The sequence below is a fragment of the Perognathus longimembris genome, chromosome 4, assembly GCF_023159225.1.
Source record: "Perognathus longimembris pacificus isolate PPM17 chromosome 4, ASM2315922v1, whole genome shotgun sequence".
NCBI lineage: Eukaryota > Metazoa > Chordata > Mammalia > Rodentia > Heteromyidae > Perognathus > Perognathus longimembris.
The window spans coordinates 76,755,932-76,769,920 of NC_063164.1; the positions used below are offsets into that span (position 1 = coordinate 76,755,932).

General features: G+C 34.8%; 1 protein-coding gene across 1 annotated transcript in view; it reads right to left on the minus strand.

Moving 5' to 3' along the window:
- Arhgap15 (Rho GTPase activating protein 15) overlaps window positions 1-13,989 on the minus strand; it is a 648,882-nt gene that overhangs the window by 549,990 nt on the left and 84,903 nt on the right. Inside the window, exon 4 of the mRNA XM_048345538.1 lies at window positions 499-560. Within this exon, the coding sequence (XP_048201495.1) occupies window positions 499-560 (62 nt within the window). The remainder of the gene's footprint in view (window positions 1-498; window positions 561-13,989) is intronic.

Sequence of the window (13,989 nt, forward strand, 5' to 3'; positions counted from 1 at the left end):
AAATGTACTATAAAGACAATATAACTATCATTTTTCTTGATTCCCCAACTAATCTTTGACCTTTTCTTCTTGACAGCTTTTGTTGTTGCTGTGGGAATTCTTGTTTTCTTCTTACATCTTTCACCTACTCTGAGTTCATAATATTGTTTTATCTTTTTATTTTTCTCAAATGATTTTTTGTTAATTTGAGCTATGAACAATATTGCAACAGGTTTTTATATATTTTAAATGAATCCTTAACCCATGACATTTTTATAATACTAGGAATCACATTATTTTAAATTATCTATGTTTTCATTCTATGCAACAATAAGGAATGTAGTACATTTTTGAAAAGAAAATTATAGAAAGAATAATGTGAATCATATTAGTAGCAGAAGGAACTATTATCAAAGTTTGGTTCATCGAGACTTGCTTCCCAAATAATAACAGTGCACAAGCTGGAGATATGAATAACTAGTATAATTATATAACATCCGGATGAAGAACTTTTATTACCTTAGTTTCTTCCCTCCATCTGCAATCTTAGCTTTTTGAAGATAACCTTCTTTTTCAACCATCTGCAAGAAAAATGCATATATTAAAACTGTGAGGAATTCCTATTAATTTTTACTTTGAATGAACCTATGCTTTTCAAGACTCATTGCAATGATGGAAGTTTCCAGTCACAGAATGTTATTAATAATGCACACATAGCTTATGGAAAGTGCCTTCAAGATCACACTCATTACAAGCTGTTAAATATCTGGAAGACAGATTATGAAGAGGCATGTGAAGGATTTGTTAGATACACCTTTATTCACTTTTTTTCTGTGCAATGAAAACATTTGCTTAAAATGTTGATTCAAGTGCTAAAACAAATACTATTCACTCTTAAATTTTATTGATCATCCTTGGATGAGTTCTTCCTTTGCAACTTCCTCCATGTAACTGCTGAGGTCAAGGAAAGGAAGAATTCGGTGGAACCAGAGACCTGAGTCAGCTGAATCACTAAAACAGCAAAAGGTTTCTAAGTGCCCACGGTTCATGCCTGTAATCTCAGCTATTTGAGATCTGAAGATTACAGTTCAAAGCCAGCCTGGGCAGAAAAGTCTGTGAGACCCTTATCTCCAATTAACCACTAGAAAATCAGAAGTGGCTCAATGGCTCAAAGTGGTATAGTGCTAGGTATGAAAGAAAAGACTCAGAGACAGCACGCAGGCCCTGAGTTCAAGCCACATGATTAAAATAAAATAAAAATTTAAAAATCATGCAATTTTATCAAGTAGCTGCCACGTCATTGTCTTATTCCATGATAGATAATTCTTTTATTTTACCTATTTGTGTATATTGCCTTTCATTGCTAATGCAACAGAAAGTTCCTTAAGGAAGATTCAACAATATACTATCACCCGACAGAGGTAACTGTGAACTTCCAAACAATATAAAGCCAAATTGAATTTTCATGTGAGGACTCCCAGCTTAGTCTATAAAAGGTGTTTTAATTTTTAGTAAGGTATCCATCATTTCAATGACAGTGTTAGTTCACTTTCTCTCGTTCATCCTAAAATTCACCCTTAAATTTAAAAATAAAATCATTTAAGAGCCAAAGGTCATATTTCCTCAGTAGCATTCCTACGCATATGTATTCCTGACTGTAACAATCCACCACTAACATATCTTCATTTCACACACTCCTAAACATATGGAATTCAATTTAAATCAGTCTTAACATTCAATGTATATTTTTTGTTTTTTTTAAATCAGAAAATCTATTGATAATTCATTTGCAATCCCTTTTAGGCACATCTCTCCTGTGTATCCTTTTTCACTGAGGCATTTTATTCTGGTAACACCTATCAGATCAGATTGTAATTTCATAGTTGCTTCTGAATACACTGCAGGTAAGGTTGGCATGGTGACTTACACCTGAATTTTTTGCTATCTGGGAAATGGAGATGTGTCCAGTTTAGCCATGGTGTTACACACCTATTGTCCCAGCTGTATGAAAAGCATAAATAGGAAAATTGCAGTTCATGGAAGGCAGGCATAAGCAGAAAAAACATATTTGAGTAGGGTGCTGGTGGCTCATTCTTGTAATTCTAGCTATTCTGGAGACTTAAGACCTGAGGATTTCAGTTTGAAGGCAGTCCAGGCAAGAAAGTCTGTCAGACTCTTATCCCCAGTTAACTACTCAGAAATAGCTAGAAGTGGTGCTCTGCCTCAAGTGGTAGCACACTAGTCTTGAACCTGAAGAAGCTCAGGGATAGTGCCTAGACCCTGAATTCAAGCTCCAGGACCAGAAGAAAAAAACAAAAAACAAACAACAACAACAAAAAACCTATTTGAAATGTAAATATAAGGCTGAGGTTATAGGTTATGTGGTAAAGTACTTTTCTATCAAGCTCAAGACCCTATTTCAAACGTTCATACTGTAATAAACAAACAAAACTAAAATAATAGTTTTTACAAGACTCATTCTCTTATTGTTAATTTTTATATTCTTCATTTTAAGATATATTTAATACATATATTTTACTGTAAAAAGTGATAGAAATTATTTTGAGAATGGTTGATGATATTCATTGCAAAATATTTTTCACATGTGTACATGTCTAGAAAATGTCTTTCCAATTATGCCTCTTCCATATGTCTAAAACATCTCAAAATGAAGCTTTTTCATATAAGTTTTATAATTATGGTTCTATATGGACACACATTGCCATCTACTTTGCCAACATCTTAGTTGATCTATGTTGGTCTTTTTAATCTTGTGCCAGACTATTTATTGTCTACCCTTTGAAATCCAAATAATTAAGTTCAATGTTTATATCTGGGCATCACTGGTTTCAGTAGCTATAACCATCATAAAGAAGGTCGTTCAAGAAATGTATGTATATTGAGAAATTTTATGAGGTAACCATATCCCAAATTTATTGCTTAATTTAAACTTTCTTCTTATGAAAACAAAATACTTGTCAAAAAAAATACCCTTAGATTTAGCTTCCAGAAAGCTATAAAACCTCTCATCTCATTTTGAAAATTGCTGGGCTGGGAATATGGCCTAGTGGTAAAGTGCTCGCCTTGTATACATGAAGCCCTGGGTTCGATTCCTCAGTACCACCTAAACAGAAAAGTGGTGCTGTGGCTCATGAGGTAAAGTGCTAGCCTTGAGCAAAAAAGAAAAAAATCCAGGGACAGTGCTCAGGCCCTGAGCAGCAAAAACAAACAAATAAACACTAGTCATTTTGAAAATTGCAACATGCACTCACGACTAAGATTGTTGACATTTCTTTCCAAAAATAATGCATACTTTTGCATAACGGTGTGGGTCTGTTGTATACTCTTTGTTTTTAGGCTGTCCTCAAACTCATAATCTTTTTATCTCAACTTCCTGAGTTCAGGATTATAGGTGTGCATTATACCCAACTTTGATTTTCACTTTAACATATTAAAACCATGTCTTAACACAATGCATTTTCTTATTTCTGGGATCAGATATTCATCTTTTCATCAATATCTATTTTATATTTGATGTACATACACTTATTCATGTTTCCAAGAAATTTGAAATTAGTAATAGCCCTTTGTTCAAGAACAAGAATCAATATGATAATAGTAATTCTATTCAGAATTAAACCTGTAATAGTTCTTTTTTTTTTTTCCTTATTGGGGATTGATAATATATTTTCGGCAGTCTCAGCAATTTGTGTACTCATTTAATCTAGAAGAGAAAAATCTAATTAGGCTTCTTAAACTGAAGTCATTGCCTTGTTCTAGTCCTAGGCTAGTAAGCAAAGCTTCCTTGAAGGAGATTTGGGTAATTTGTAATCGACTGTCATCATACTTTGACACATTTTACCATAATCCAGGCACCAGGAAGTAGATATTCCAGGAAGCACACAGTGAACTAAAAGATTAGGGCATGCAAAATATTATTATGTATCTAACATGTGGGTACTTATATTCTGCTTTATTAATTTTCTAATCATATTTGTTAGTTTTATTTCTGAAAAGACAATGACCAGTTGAATGACAGTTGAATATATTGGTCATCAAGAATTCAAATGGAGGGGCTGGGGATATGGCCTAGTGGCAAGAGTGCCTGCCTCGGATACACGAGGCCCTAGGTTCGATTCCCCAGCACCACATATACGGAAAACGGCCAGAAGCGGCGCTGTGGCTCAAGTGGCAGAGTGCTAGCTTTGAGCGGGAAGAAGCCAGGGACAGTACTCAGGCCCTGAGTCCAAGGCCCAGGACTGGCGCAAAAAAAAAAAAAAAAAAAAAAAAAAAAGAATTCAAATGGACTCATCTTTGGTACTTTGTAAAATAATATTTAGTTTAAGGTTTATATTTAGGATTCTACTTGTCAAATTCTATGCCCAATTGAAGTTCTTAATTCTAAATTAAACTCACATTTCCCTAAATGACATATTCTTAAGACATGTCAAACAATCTTTATACTCTAAATCTATATTCTGGAGCAAATTGTTGAATGTGGCTACAAGACCCATTTAGCGCTACATGGCAAAAAGCAGATTGGCAACTTGTCCATATTGGATGCCAGCCATTCTTCTACCATTGAAAATATGCTCAGCAGTTACATTTGTACTGACATTCACATGAGACAAAACAATGACAGTGGAATCCCTAGAAATCACCTGCTTATCAACCTACATTAGAGGTGACAGACAAGGCAGGGGAGAAAAAGACATCCTTTGATTAATGATCACAATTGTGTCAGAAGACTAGCCTGTAATAGCTTGTGTGGACACTACAGTATTTTAATTTTATATGAAGGCTTCTTGTTCTCAGATACAATTGTGAGCACTACATTTCTATCTCTTTTTCTGCCAAAGTGTTCTGCTAAACTACTTGTTTATAGATGTAAATGAACTAAGCTGAAATGTATGATAGATTTTGATGAGATGGTCCTGGCTTTTAACACCAGAAGCACATGTTGCCTTGTAATATTTATGTTTTACTGACCTATATAAGCTCTTGCTTTCTTCCCTTTGTTCCGATTTTGTGCTCTTTGGAGACAATCACCTCTATCTGGAATCAGCTTCTTAAATCATTTGGTGTGGAAAATGTGTGATTTATATAGAATAGTATAGAATATTCCCATTACATTATATGATATCTCATTGTGATGGTTAATCCTCATTGTCAATTTACTCAGGATGAGAAATACAAAGATTTCCAAAACACACTTCTATGTGTATACTTATTTATATGCTGGATCTGCCCTTCAACCTGTATTTTATCTACTGTTCATGCATGTTGTTTTGTAGTGAAAATGATCATTAATAAAAGATACAAGAGCTAGAACAAAAACTCACCCTAAAATTCAAACTGACTTGTGCTTTATATAAAGTACTAGTTATTTAAAAATTAAATGACAAAATCTAGCCCATACCGGAGCATCCATAGATTTAACTATTTTCTCCTTATTTGTGGGAGTATCTTCAATTCTAATTTTACATACAGTTAAAGAAAGAATTGCTATGCCTTTAGATGTAATGATTTTTATCTTAAGTAAATACCTACTTTACAGTATAGGCACGCTTTAAAAATGTAATAAAATAGGAAATTGGGGAAGTGAAGGAAAAGGTGACATACAAAAGAGAAATGAATGCCAATCTTGAATTAGTAGCCTCTCTGTACAATGCCTTACTAATAACAATAAAATAATATTTAAGATAAGATACTACGGCTGGGGATATAGCCTAGCGGCAAGAGTGCCTGCCTCGGATACACGAGGCCCTAGGTTCGATTCCCCAGCAACACATATACAGAAAAAAACGGCCAGAAGCGGCGCTGTGGCTCAAGTGGCAGAGTGCTAGCCTTGAGCGGGAAGAAGCCAGGGACAGTGCTCAGGCCCTGAGTCCAAGGCCCAGGACTGGCCAAAAAAAAAAAAAGATAAGATACTAAACTAAATTCTATAGTTGGACACAGTGGTTACCTAAAAGGAAGAATAAAAATAAATCAAAGGAAAGTAACTAGTTTCCCTCCAAAATGAAGTCTAGAGAAAGACTATCAACAATTATTAAGGATTTTTTTCAAAGCTATTTTTGACTTCATATGTTAAAGACAGACATTGATCATTATACTCTTGTGTATTTGTGGAGCAATGCTCTCAGGGACATTCTCTTATCTTACTTGTCTCACACAAGGTGAGAGAACACGTGTGGCTGCGGGTTTCCTATGAAAGCCTTGAACTATTTGCCAAATGTTGGCAGTACATAGTGGGATTCGCCAAGTTCTTTTCTCTATGATATTAACTACAGCGTATTTTAAAAGAAATTTTATCTTCATGTATCTTACTTATTTACTCTTAATTCATCAAAATGTCAGTTTGGGAATGGTAGCATTTGAAGTTTAGGAAGCTCTCTAAACGTTCCCCCTGAGCCTTTCACCCCTGACCAGTGGAGCTTTATTTGTTTACCATGAAGAAATCCAGATTCTTGTTGTCAGATGTCAGAAGAACATTTTTAGTCTTCTGGACGCATTCCTTGTATTTCATCTCCTTCTTCCCTTAAAATTTTCTCTTCTCTTTCCTCTTTTCTTTCTTTGTGGCTTTGATTTAAATATGTCATTTCTTCTTTGCCTCTCATCGGACTTCAGTGGGAATAGCATTCCCATTTACTGTCTGGGAAAATTATTAGTGTAATTTGGTTGTGTAATAGTTATTTTAGTCTGGGTAGCATGGAAGAAATGATTAGTCAATGTTAAAACTTTGCTATCTTTTGTGTGTGTGTATGTGTGTGTACATTTGCTGTACTCTGGAGTCAACTGAGTTTTAAATAAAGTTCCAGGTGGGAGAAATATTTTAACTCATGTCTGTGTTTTATGGCTACTGAAATTCTTATCCTCACTTCATTGTCTCTCAGTATCTGAGGAATGTCTAGCTTCCCCATTCCACCTGGCTCATTCCTTGGTCCCCTGTCTTTTAGACAGTATGTCATGTTTGCAACTTTTCAGTGTTATACATTGCACTTACTGTCTCAACTGCTTGCAACATTGTTCTTTCTTCAGTAATTTGCTTGAAAATTTCTACTCATTTCTCAAATCTCAATTCAAATTCCCCTATGGAGAGTGACTGCTTAATTCCAGGTGGTAGTTTGTAGTTTCTGACTACCCTCCCATCATAACACCTAACACCATGTGCATGTGTGGAATGATGCCTTTCTTGTTTAATATTTCTGTTCATACATGGGCTGGTAGCTACTCAAGAGAATGATGGAATTAGTAGCCTTTAATCCCATACATTATTCCTGGAACAAATATGGTCTAAAAAACTTAATTGTTTAACACACTTGAGAAAATGAAGGAAATATGGAACTTGTGGAAGATTTCTAACAGAATGTATCCACTACACAACTTATCAGCAGCTTGAAGTATAGAGAATATACTATTTCTGCAATTCTCATTTTATTTTAACAAATTAGAAGTAGGAAAGTCTAGGGAGCGTCTGGATTTTTTTTAATTTAAGGAAACCATAGACCTATGATCTTGTGTTTCAAGAACTCCATAGGTTCCTCGCCCAAGTTACTTGAACTGATCTGAAACTTGGGCAAAGTAGCAGGGTATAAAATCAATGCACAAAAACCAATAGTTTTTCTGTATGCCAACAATAAGAAGAGTGAGGCTAAAATCAGGAAAGCAACTCCTCTTGCAATAGCCTCAAAAATTCCTAGGAATTAACTTAACCAAAGATGTAAAGGATTTCTATGATGAGAACTTTGAAAATCTGAAAAAGGAAATTAAAACAGACATAAGGAAGTAGAAAAACCTCCTATGCTCCTGGATTGGAAAGATTAGCATCTTGAAAGTGGCAATATTTCATTACAAATTCAATGTAATACCCATCAATAGCCCAACAACATTCTTCAGTTACATAGAAGACATAATCAAAAAATTCATATGGCATAATAGAAGACTCTAAACTAAAAAAACAATCCTTAGCAGAAAGAATAGTGTTGGAAAACATATAAATGCCAAACTTCAAACTTTATTACAAAGTTGTAGTACTAAAAGTAGCTTGGTACTGGCACAAGAACAGGTCTGAGGACCAGTGGAATAGAATCAAAGACACAGAAATGACCTCACAGACCTACAATCACCTAGTCTTTGATAAGAGAGCCAAAGCACAGGATGAAACAAAGCCATCCTCTTCATCAAATGATGCTGTCAGAATTTGGCTATACACATGCAGAAAACTGAAGTTTGATCCTTATATAACACCCTGCACCCAATTCAATTCCAAGTGGATCAAAGATTTCAATGCAAGACCAGATACACTGACACTATTATTGGAAGGGATAGTGGAAACACTAGGGCTCCTTGGCACAAACACAACTAATCAAACAAAGACTTGATGAATGGGATTTCATCAGTCTGGAGGATTTCTGCCTAACAAAAGACATAGCTAACAAGATAAATAGAAGGTCCACTGAATGTTAGAAGATATTTACTAGCTATGCATTAGACAAGGGACTTGTATTTAAATATACTGAGAGCTCAAAAAACTAAATCCCCAAAAATAAATTTTCAAAGAAACAATTCCATTAATAAATGGGCTAAAGACATAAAGAGAGACTTCTCTGAACAAGAAATAAGAATTGTCAATAGACACATGAATAAATGTTCAACATGTCTGGCCATAAAAATGAAAATCAAAACAACATTGAGATTATACCTCACCCCAGTTAGAATGTCCATTATCAAGAAATCTACTAATAAAAGATGCTGTCAGGGATGTGGCCAAAAGGGAATAATACTACATTGTTGGTGGGAATGTAAACTTGCTTATCCACTCTGGAAATCTGTATGGAGGTTCCTCAAAAGACAAAGCACAGAGCTTCCCTATGACTCAGCAATCCTACTCCTAAGCATTTATCCTAATGGCCACAGCTCAGTCCCCACTAAAGCTACCAGCACAATCATATTCATTGCAGTGTTATTTACCATAGCTAATATATGAAATCAACCCAGATGCCACTCAGTAGATGAACTGATCAAAATAATGTGGTATAAATATACACAATGAAATTCTGTGCTTCCATCAGAAAGAATGACATTACCCCATCATAATGAAACAAAGAGACTTGGGAAAATTACATTAATTAAAGTAAGCCAGACCCAATGAAATCAGGTGCATGTTTTTCCTCATTTGTAATAACTAGAATATATCTAAAAAATACAAGTTATTCCAATGGATGTTTAGAGACAAATAATTACACTTGCACATGAGTAATTAAACAGCACTCTAAGCATTCGAAATTGAGGACAAAGGAAGATATTCTTAGGAATGGATCAGAATGGATCAAATTCTATGTACATATGACCATATGAAATTGTGCTTATTGAAATGAATTCCAAGAAATGGAAACAAGAGGTTTTTTTTTTTTTCTTAATTGAACTGTTCGCATTTATTTCTTTTTCTCTTTCTCTCTCTTTTCTCATTTGGTTTATTCCCTATTGTCACTGTTTTTTATTTCTATACCTTTTGTCTTATATATGAGTTTATCTGACTTGAGGAAGGGAAGGTGAATCACAGAAATGGTAGGATAGAGAGTGAACCAACTTACCAGTGATATTCACTAGACACTATGTTGGAAATGAACTTGAGGATAAGGAGGTCTAGAAGGAAAGAGAGGGGAGAGAATGAAGGAGTGCTAACACTGTTCTAAAAGAAATGAATTCATTACCTTTCTTATATAACTCTAACCCCTCTGTACATTACAATTTAATGGAAAGAAAGAAAAGGGGGGAGGGGAGGAAAAGGAAAGAGGGAAGGAAGGAGAGAAGGAAGGAAGGAAGGAAGGAAGGAAGGAAAAAAGAAAGGAAGAAAGAAAGAAAAGAAAGAAAGAAAGAAAGAAAGAAAGAAAGAAAGAAAGAAAGAAAGAAAAGGAAGAAAGGAAGAAAGAAGGAATGACTAGCTTGATCAGTATAATGATTTTGCTAAAGTGGCTGTTCTTTGTGTTCTATACAAAAACACTGTTTTCTCATAATGTCTTTCATCCTCAAATCCCTTACAAGTATCAATTAACTCATTAAATAATATCTAGCTCTAAAAGGTAGAATCCATGACTTAAGGTTTATCAGCACAAGCCTGCTTTGCCCACAAGCTATGTATGTCAACTTCCTGAGCTCTCTCCTCAAAAATCTTCCCAGCTCAGGAGGAAGCAGATGATTCTCTAAAACCTGCCACAGGCTTTGACTCCTGCAGGGTTATTCATAGACATGTCCCATACTCTTTTGATAAAAATAAAGAAGGTAAAGATTTAACGTGCTATAAACAGAGTTATTTCCCTGTGTATTTCTTTAGGAGATAAAGGAAAACTCCTCTGAAAATAATTGAGTCTCATTAACTGTTATACTGTGAAATATACAAGATTAGAAAACAATGCATGTTACTATATTTGATGTTTTGAGTTTAAAGGTTTTGCTGTGCCATAGCACTTATTAAGCAATCACACATACTCTCAGAAAACAATTTTAGTCTTTCCCACTGAAAATCTATGTGTCTGCATTATCATGTGGCATAAATTTGGTAAGTCAGCGAATTGAGTATTTGTTGTCAGATGTTTAGACAACATTGAGGAATGTTTTAGGTGTATTAAAATGTATTAAAAAGAAATTAACTTCATTATTTTTCCATTAATGCATGTTGATCACAGTCATCTTTATTAAAGCAAAAATTAAGGGGTAAAATGATTCTCATATGGGGGAGGGATTACACATTGATTTCACCATAATGGCATATTTTATTTCAGATAATGAATCATTTCCTCCAAAGTTGGTGGATTGTCCTAGTTGGTTGTGAAATTGTACATAACTATGGTCTGTGATTCTTGGAAAATAGTTCAATAGTTCATGAATATAAGAGATGGAGGAAGTTGGACTTATATTGCAGCATATTTTAGAAACCCATTTGAAGATTCCTATTGTAAAAATTCTGAATGACATCAACCAAAAATATTGTAAGGACTTTAGTAAACTTTTCATATGTGAAAGCAACTGCTGTGGCAGTGCTGAGGACTTGGAGAAAGCAATGAGTTGTGATAGTAGTGAGAGTTGGAGACATGGACAGAAGGACCATACCAACAATGTGAGATAAGTATATGGAGTCTACATAAAAGCAATAAGTTTACATTCCAATTCTAGAGAATAATTGAAGTTTTGTAAATGGCAACAGATAGTTTCAAATTAATCAGAATATTAGGGGAAATATAATGGTTATTTTGGTAATACACATGGAACTTCTATATGTCTGTCTGTCTCTCCATGTGATTGGGGTTTATTTTTATTATTTATTTGTTTATTTATTTTGTTGGTCATGTGGGGCTTGAATTCTGGGCCTGGGTGCCGTCCTTCAGTTCTTTAGCTAAAGGCTAGCAGTCTACCACTTGGAGTCACAGGGCCACTTTTGATTTTCTGGTGGTTTATTGGAGATAAGAATCACAAGGACTTTCTTGGCCAGGCTGGCTTTGAATCACAGACCCTCAGATCACAGCCTCCCGACTAGCTAGAATTACAGGCGTGAACCACCGGCATTGTCTAATTGGTATTTTATTTATTTATTATTTATTTATTGCCTGGGGCATGAACTCAGGGCCTGAGCACTGTTCCTGGTTTCTTTTTGCTCAAGGCTAGCACTCTGCCACTTGAGCCACAGCACCACTTCTGGCCGTTTTCTATATATGTGGTGCTGAGGAATTGAACCCAGTGCTTCATATATACAAGGCAAGCACTCTTGCCACTAGGCCACATTCCCAGCCCCTGGTATTTATTTTTAAGTCTTGATACTTATTATGATAATGTTCTACCCTTTGGAATTTCTGTCTTTAAAATAACATGAAATAAGAAATTCAAGGGCCAGGCATGATGGTCCACACCTTTATTTCTAGCTATATAGAAAGCTGAGATCAGGAAGATGATGTTTCAGGCTAGCTTAGGCAAAATTAGTGAGATCCCACCTTATCAAAGAAGCTGAGTGCATGGGCCCTCAACTGTGTTCCCAGCTATTTGGGGGCATCTATAAAAAATAGTGACAGTCTGAAGCTGATTCTGGGCCCAAGTTTGTTTAATGGAAAATAAGAAAAAATGCCAGGGTGTGTGGCTCAATTGTTAGAGCACCTACTTAGTTTAGATTAGACTCTGAGTTCAAACCTGAATTGCTAAACAAGAAAGAAAGGAGAGAAATAGAAAAAAAATTCAATCAGTTACTTACCTGATTACCTGTGTTCACATGATAAATTAAAACAAATGTGTACTCAGAGGGAAAATAGAGGAAGACATATCTCAGACCTACCTAATGGATCAGAAACTTCCTAATTGGTAGTTTCAAACACTTATGTCACTGTTGGCTGTGTACATGGCATATAGACAGAATGACTAGAGAGAAAAAGAGAGAACAACAACAACAACAACAACAACAACAAAGAGAAACAGGATCAGGTACTTTGTTGTTCATGCATGCAATCCTAAGTAGTCAGCAGACTGAGAAGCCCATGAGACTCTTGTCTCCTGCAAAAAAAAACCTGGAAGTGGAGATGTGGCTCAAATGGTAAAGTGCTAGCTTTGAATGAAAAAAGCAGGGACGAAAATGGCCCTGGTACCAGAAACAAAGACAGGAAAGAAAAGAAGACAAAAAAAGAAAAGAAAGGAAAAGAAAAGAAGAGAAGACAAAAGAAGAGAAAAGAAAAGGGAGGAAAAGGAAAAGGAAGAAAAGAAAAGGAAAGGAAAGGAAAAGAAAGGAAAGGTAAGAAAAAGAAAAGAAGAGAAAAGAAGTTAAACAGAGAACCATAACACCTAGAAAGACTTAGAAGTTTGGGCTGGGGATATGGCCTAGTGGCAAGAGTGCTTGCCTCATATACATGAGGCCCTGGGTTCGATTCCCCAGCACCACATATACAGAAAATGGCCAGAAGTGGCACTGTGGCTCAAGTGGCAGAGTGCTAGCCTTGAGCAAGAAGAAGCCAGGGACAGTGCTCAGGCCCTGAGTCCAAGCCCCAGGACTGGCCAAAAAAAAAAGACTTAGAAGTTTGCAAACTACAGGAATTAAAATGTTTGTGATATTGCACCTTCTTATTAACACACCCCAGTGTCACTTTTCCAAGGTAATTCAAGCTTGAATGAAAAATTGAGCATATAAGCTGTTATTACTATACCACCCTTAATTTTTGAATACTTACTATGATTTCATCCGTTTAAAGTTGAGGCTATAGATAAACAACTGTATGGCATGGTGGTATTAAAAATATGTAGTACCTTAAGATGTCCTAAATTTTGAGAAAATGAGTTTAAAAAATATGGTTTTAAGTCAAATGTTCATTATCATTCTAGCTTAATTAATAAATATTACCCATCCTTCGTTTAATAGTATACAAACATATTAAGATAGACTAATTCAGAAAAATTATTGGAATATTCAGAAATACTTCTTTAATTAAATATTATATAATATCAATAAATGATACTAAATATTAAATATCTCATAAATTAAATATTTCTTAAATTACATTTCAAAAAAGTAAGATTTTTTAATACCACCATGCAGTTCTTTGTCTATAGCTTAAACTTTTTGTATATATTTGGACATATGTATTTATTTAGTTCTGCTTTTCTCCTAAATGTTGATATTTCACCAAATATTTCAGAGGAACTATATACAGGTTATTTTTTTAAGGAAAATAAGTATTTGTCTTTATTGTCTGTATTTATTTACTCTAGAATGTAAATTTAAAATATATAGTTGTGAATTGCAAAGCAAATACTTATTTCCCTTTTTATTAGATGGGTACATTGTAACAAGCTTTATAGTAAATCCTAAAAATATAGCTATTAATAAAGCATAGACCTCTCTTCAGACAACTTACTGTTCAGTAAGAGAAGCAGCAAAGGAAATAAGCAATTTTCATGTGATTCAGATGGGAGAGAAAAGATTTTCTTTTGAAAGGCAGACTGAAGGAAAGTCACCTAATTTACATTTGTAAAATCACA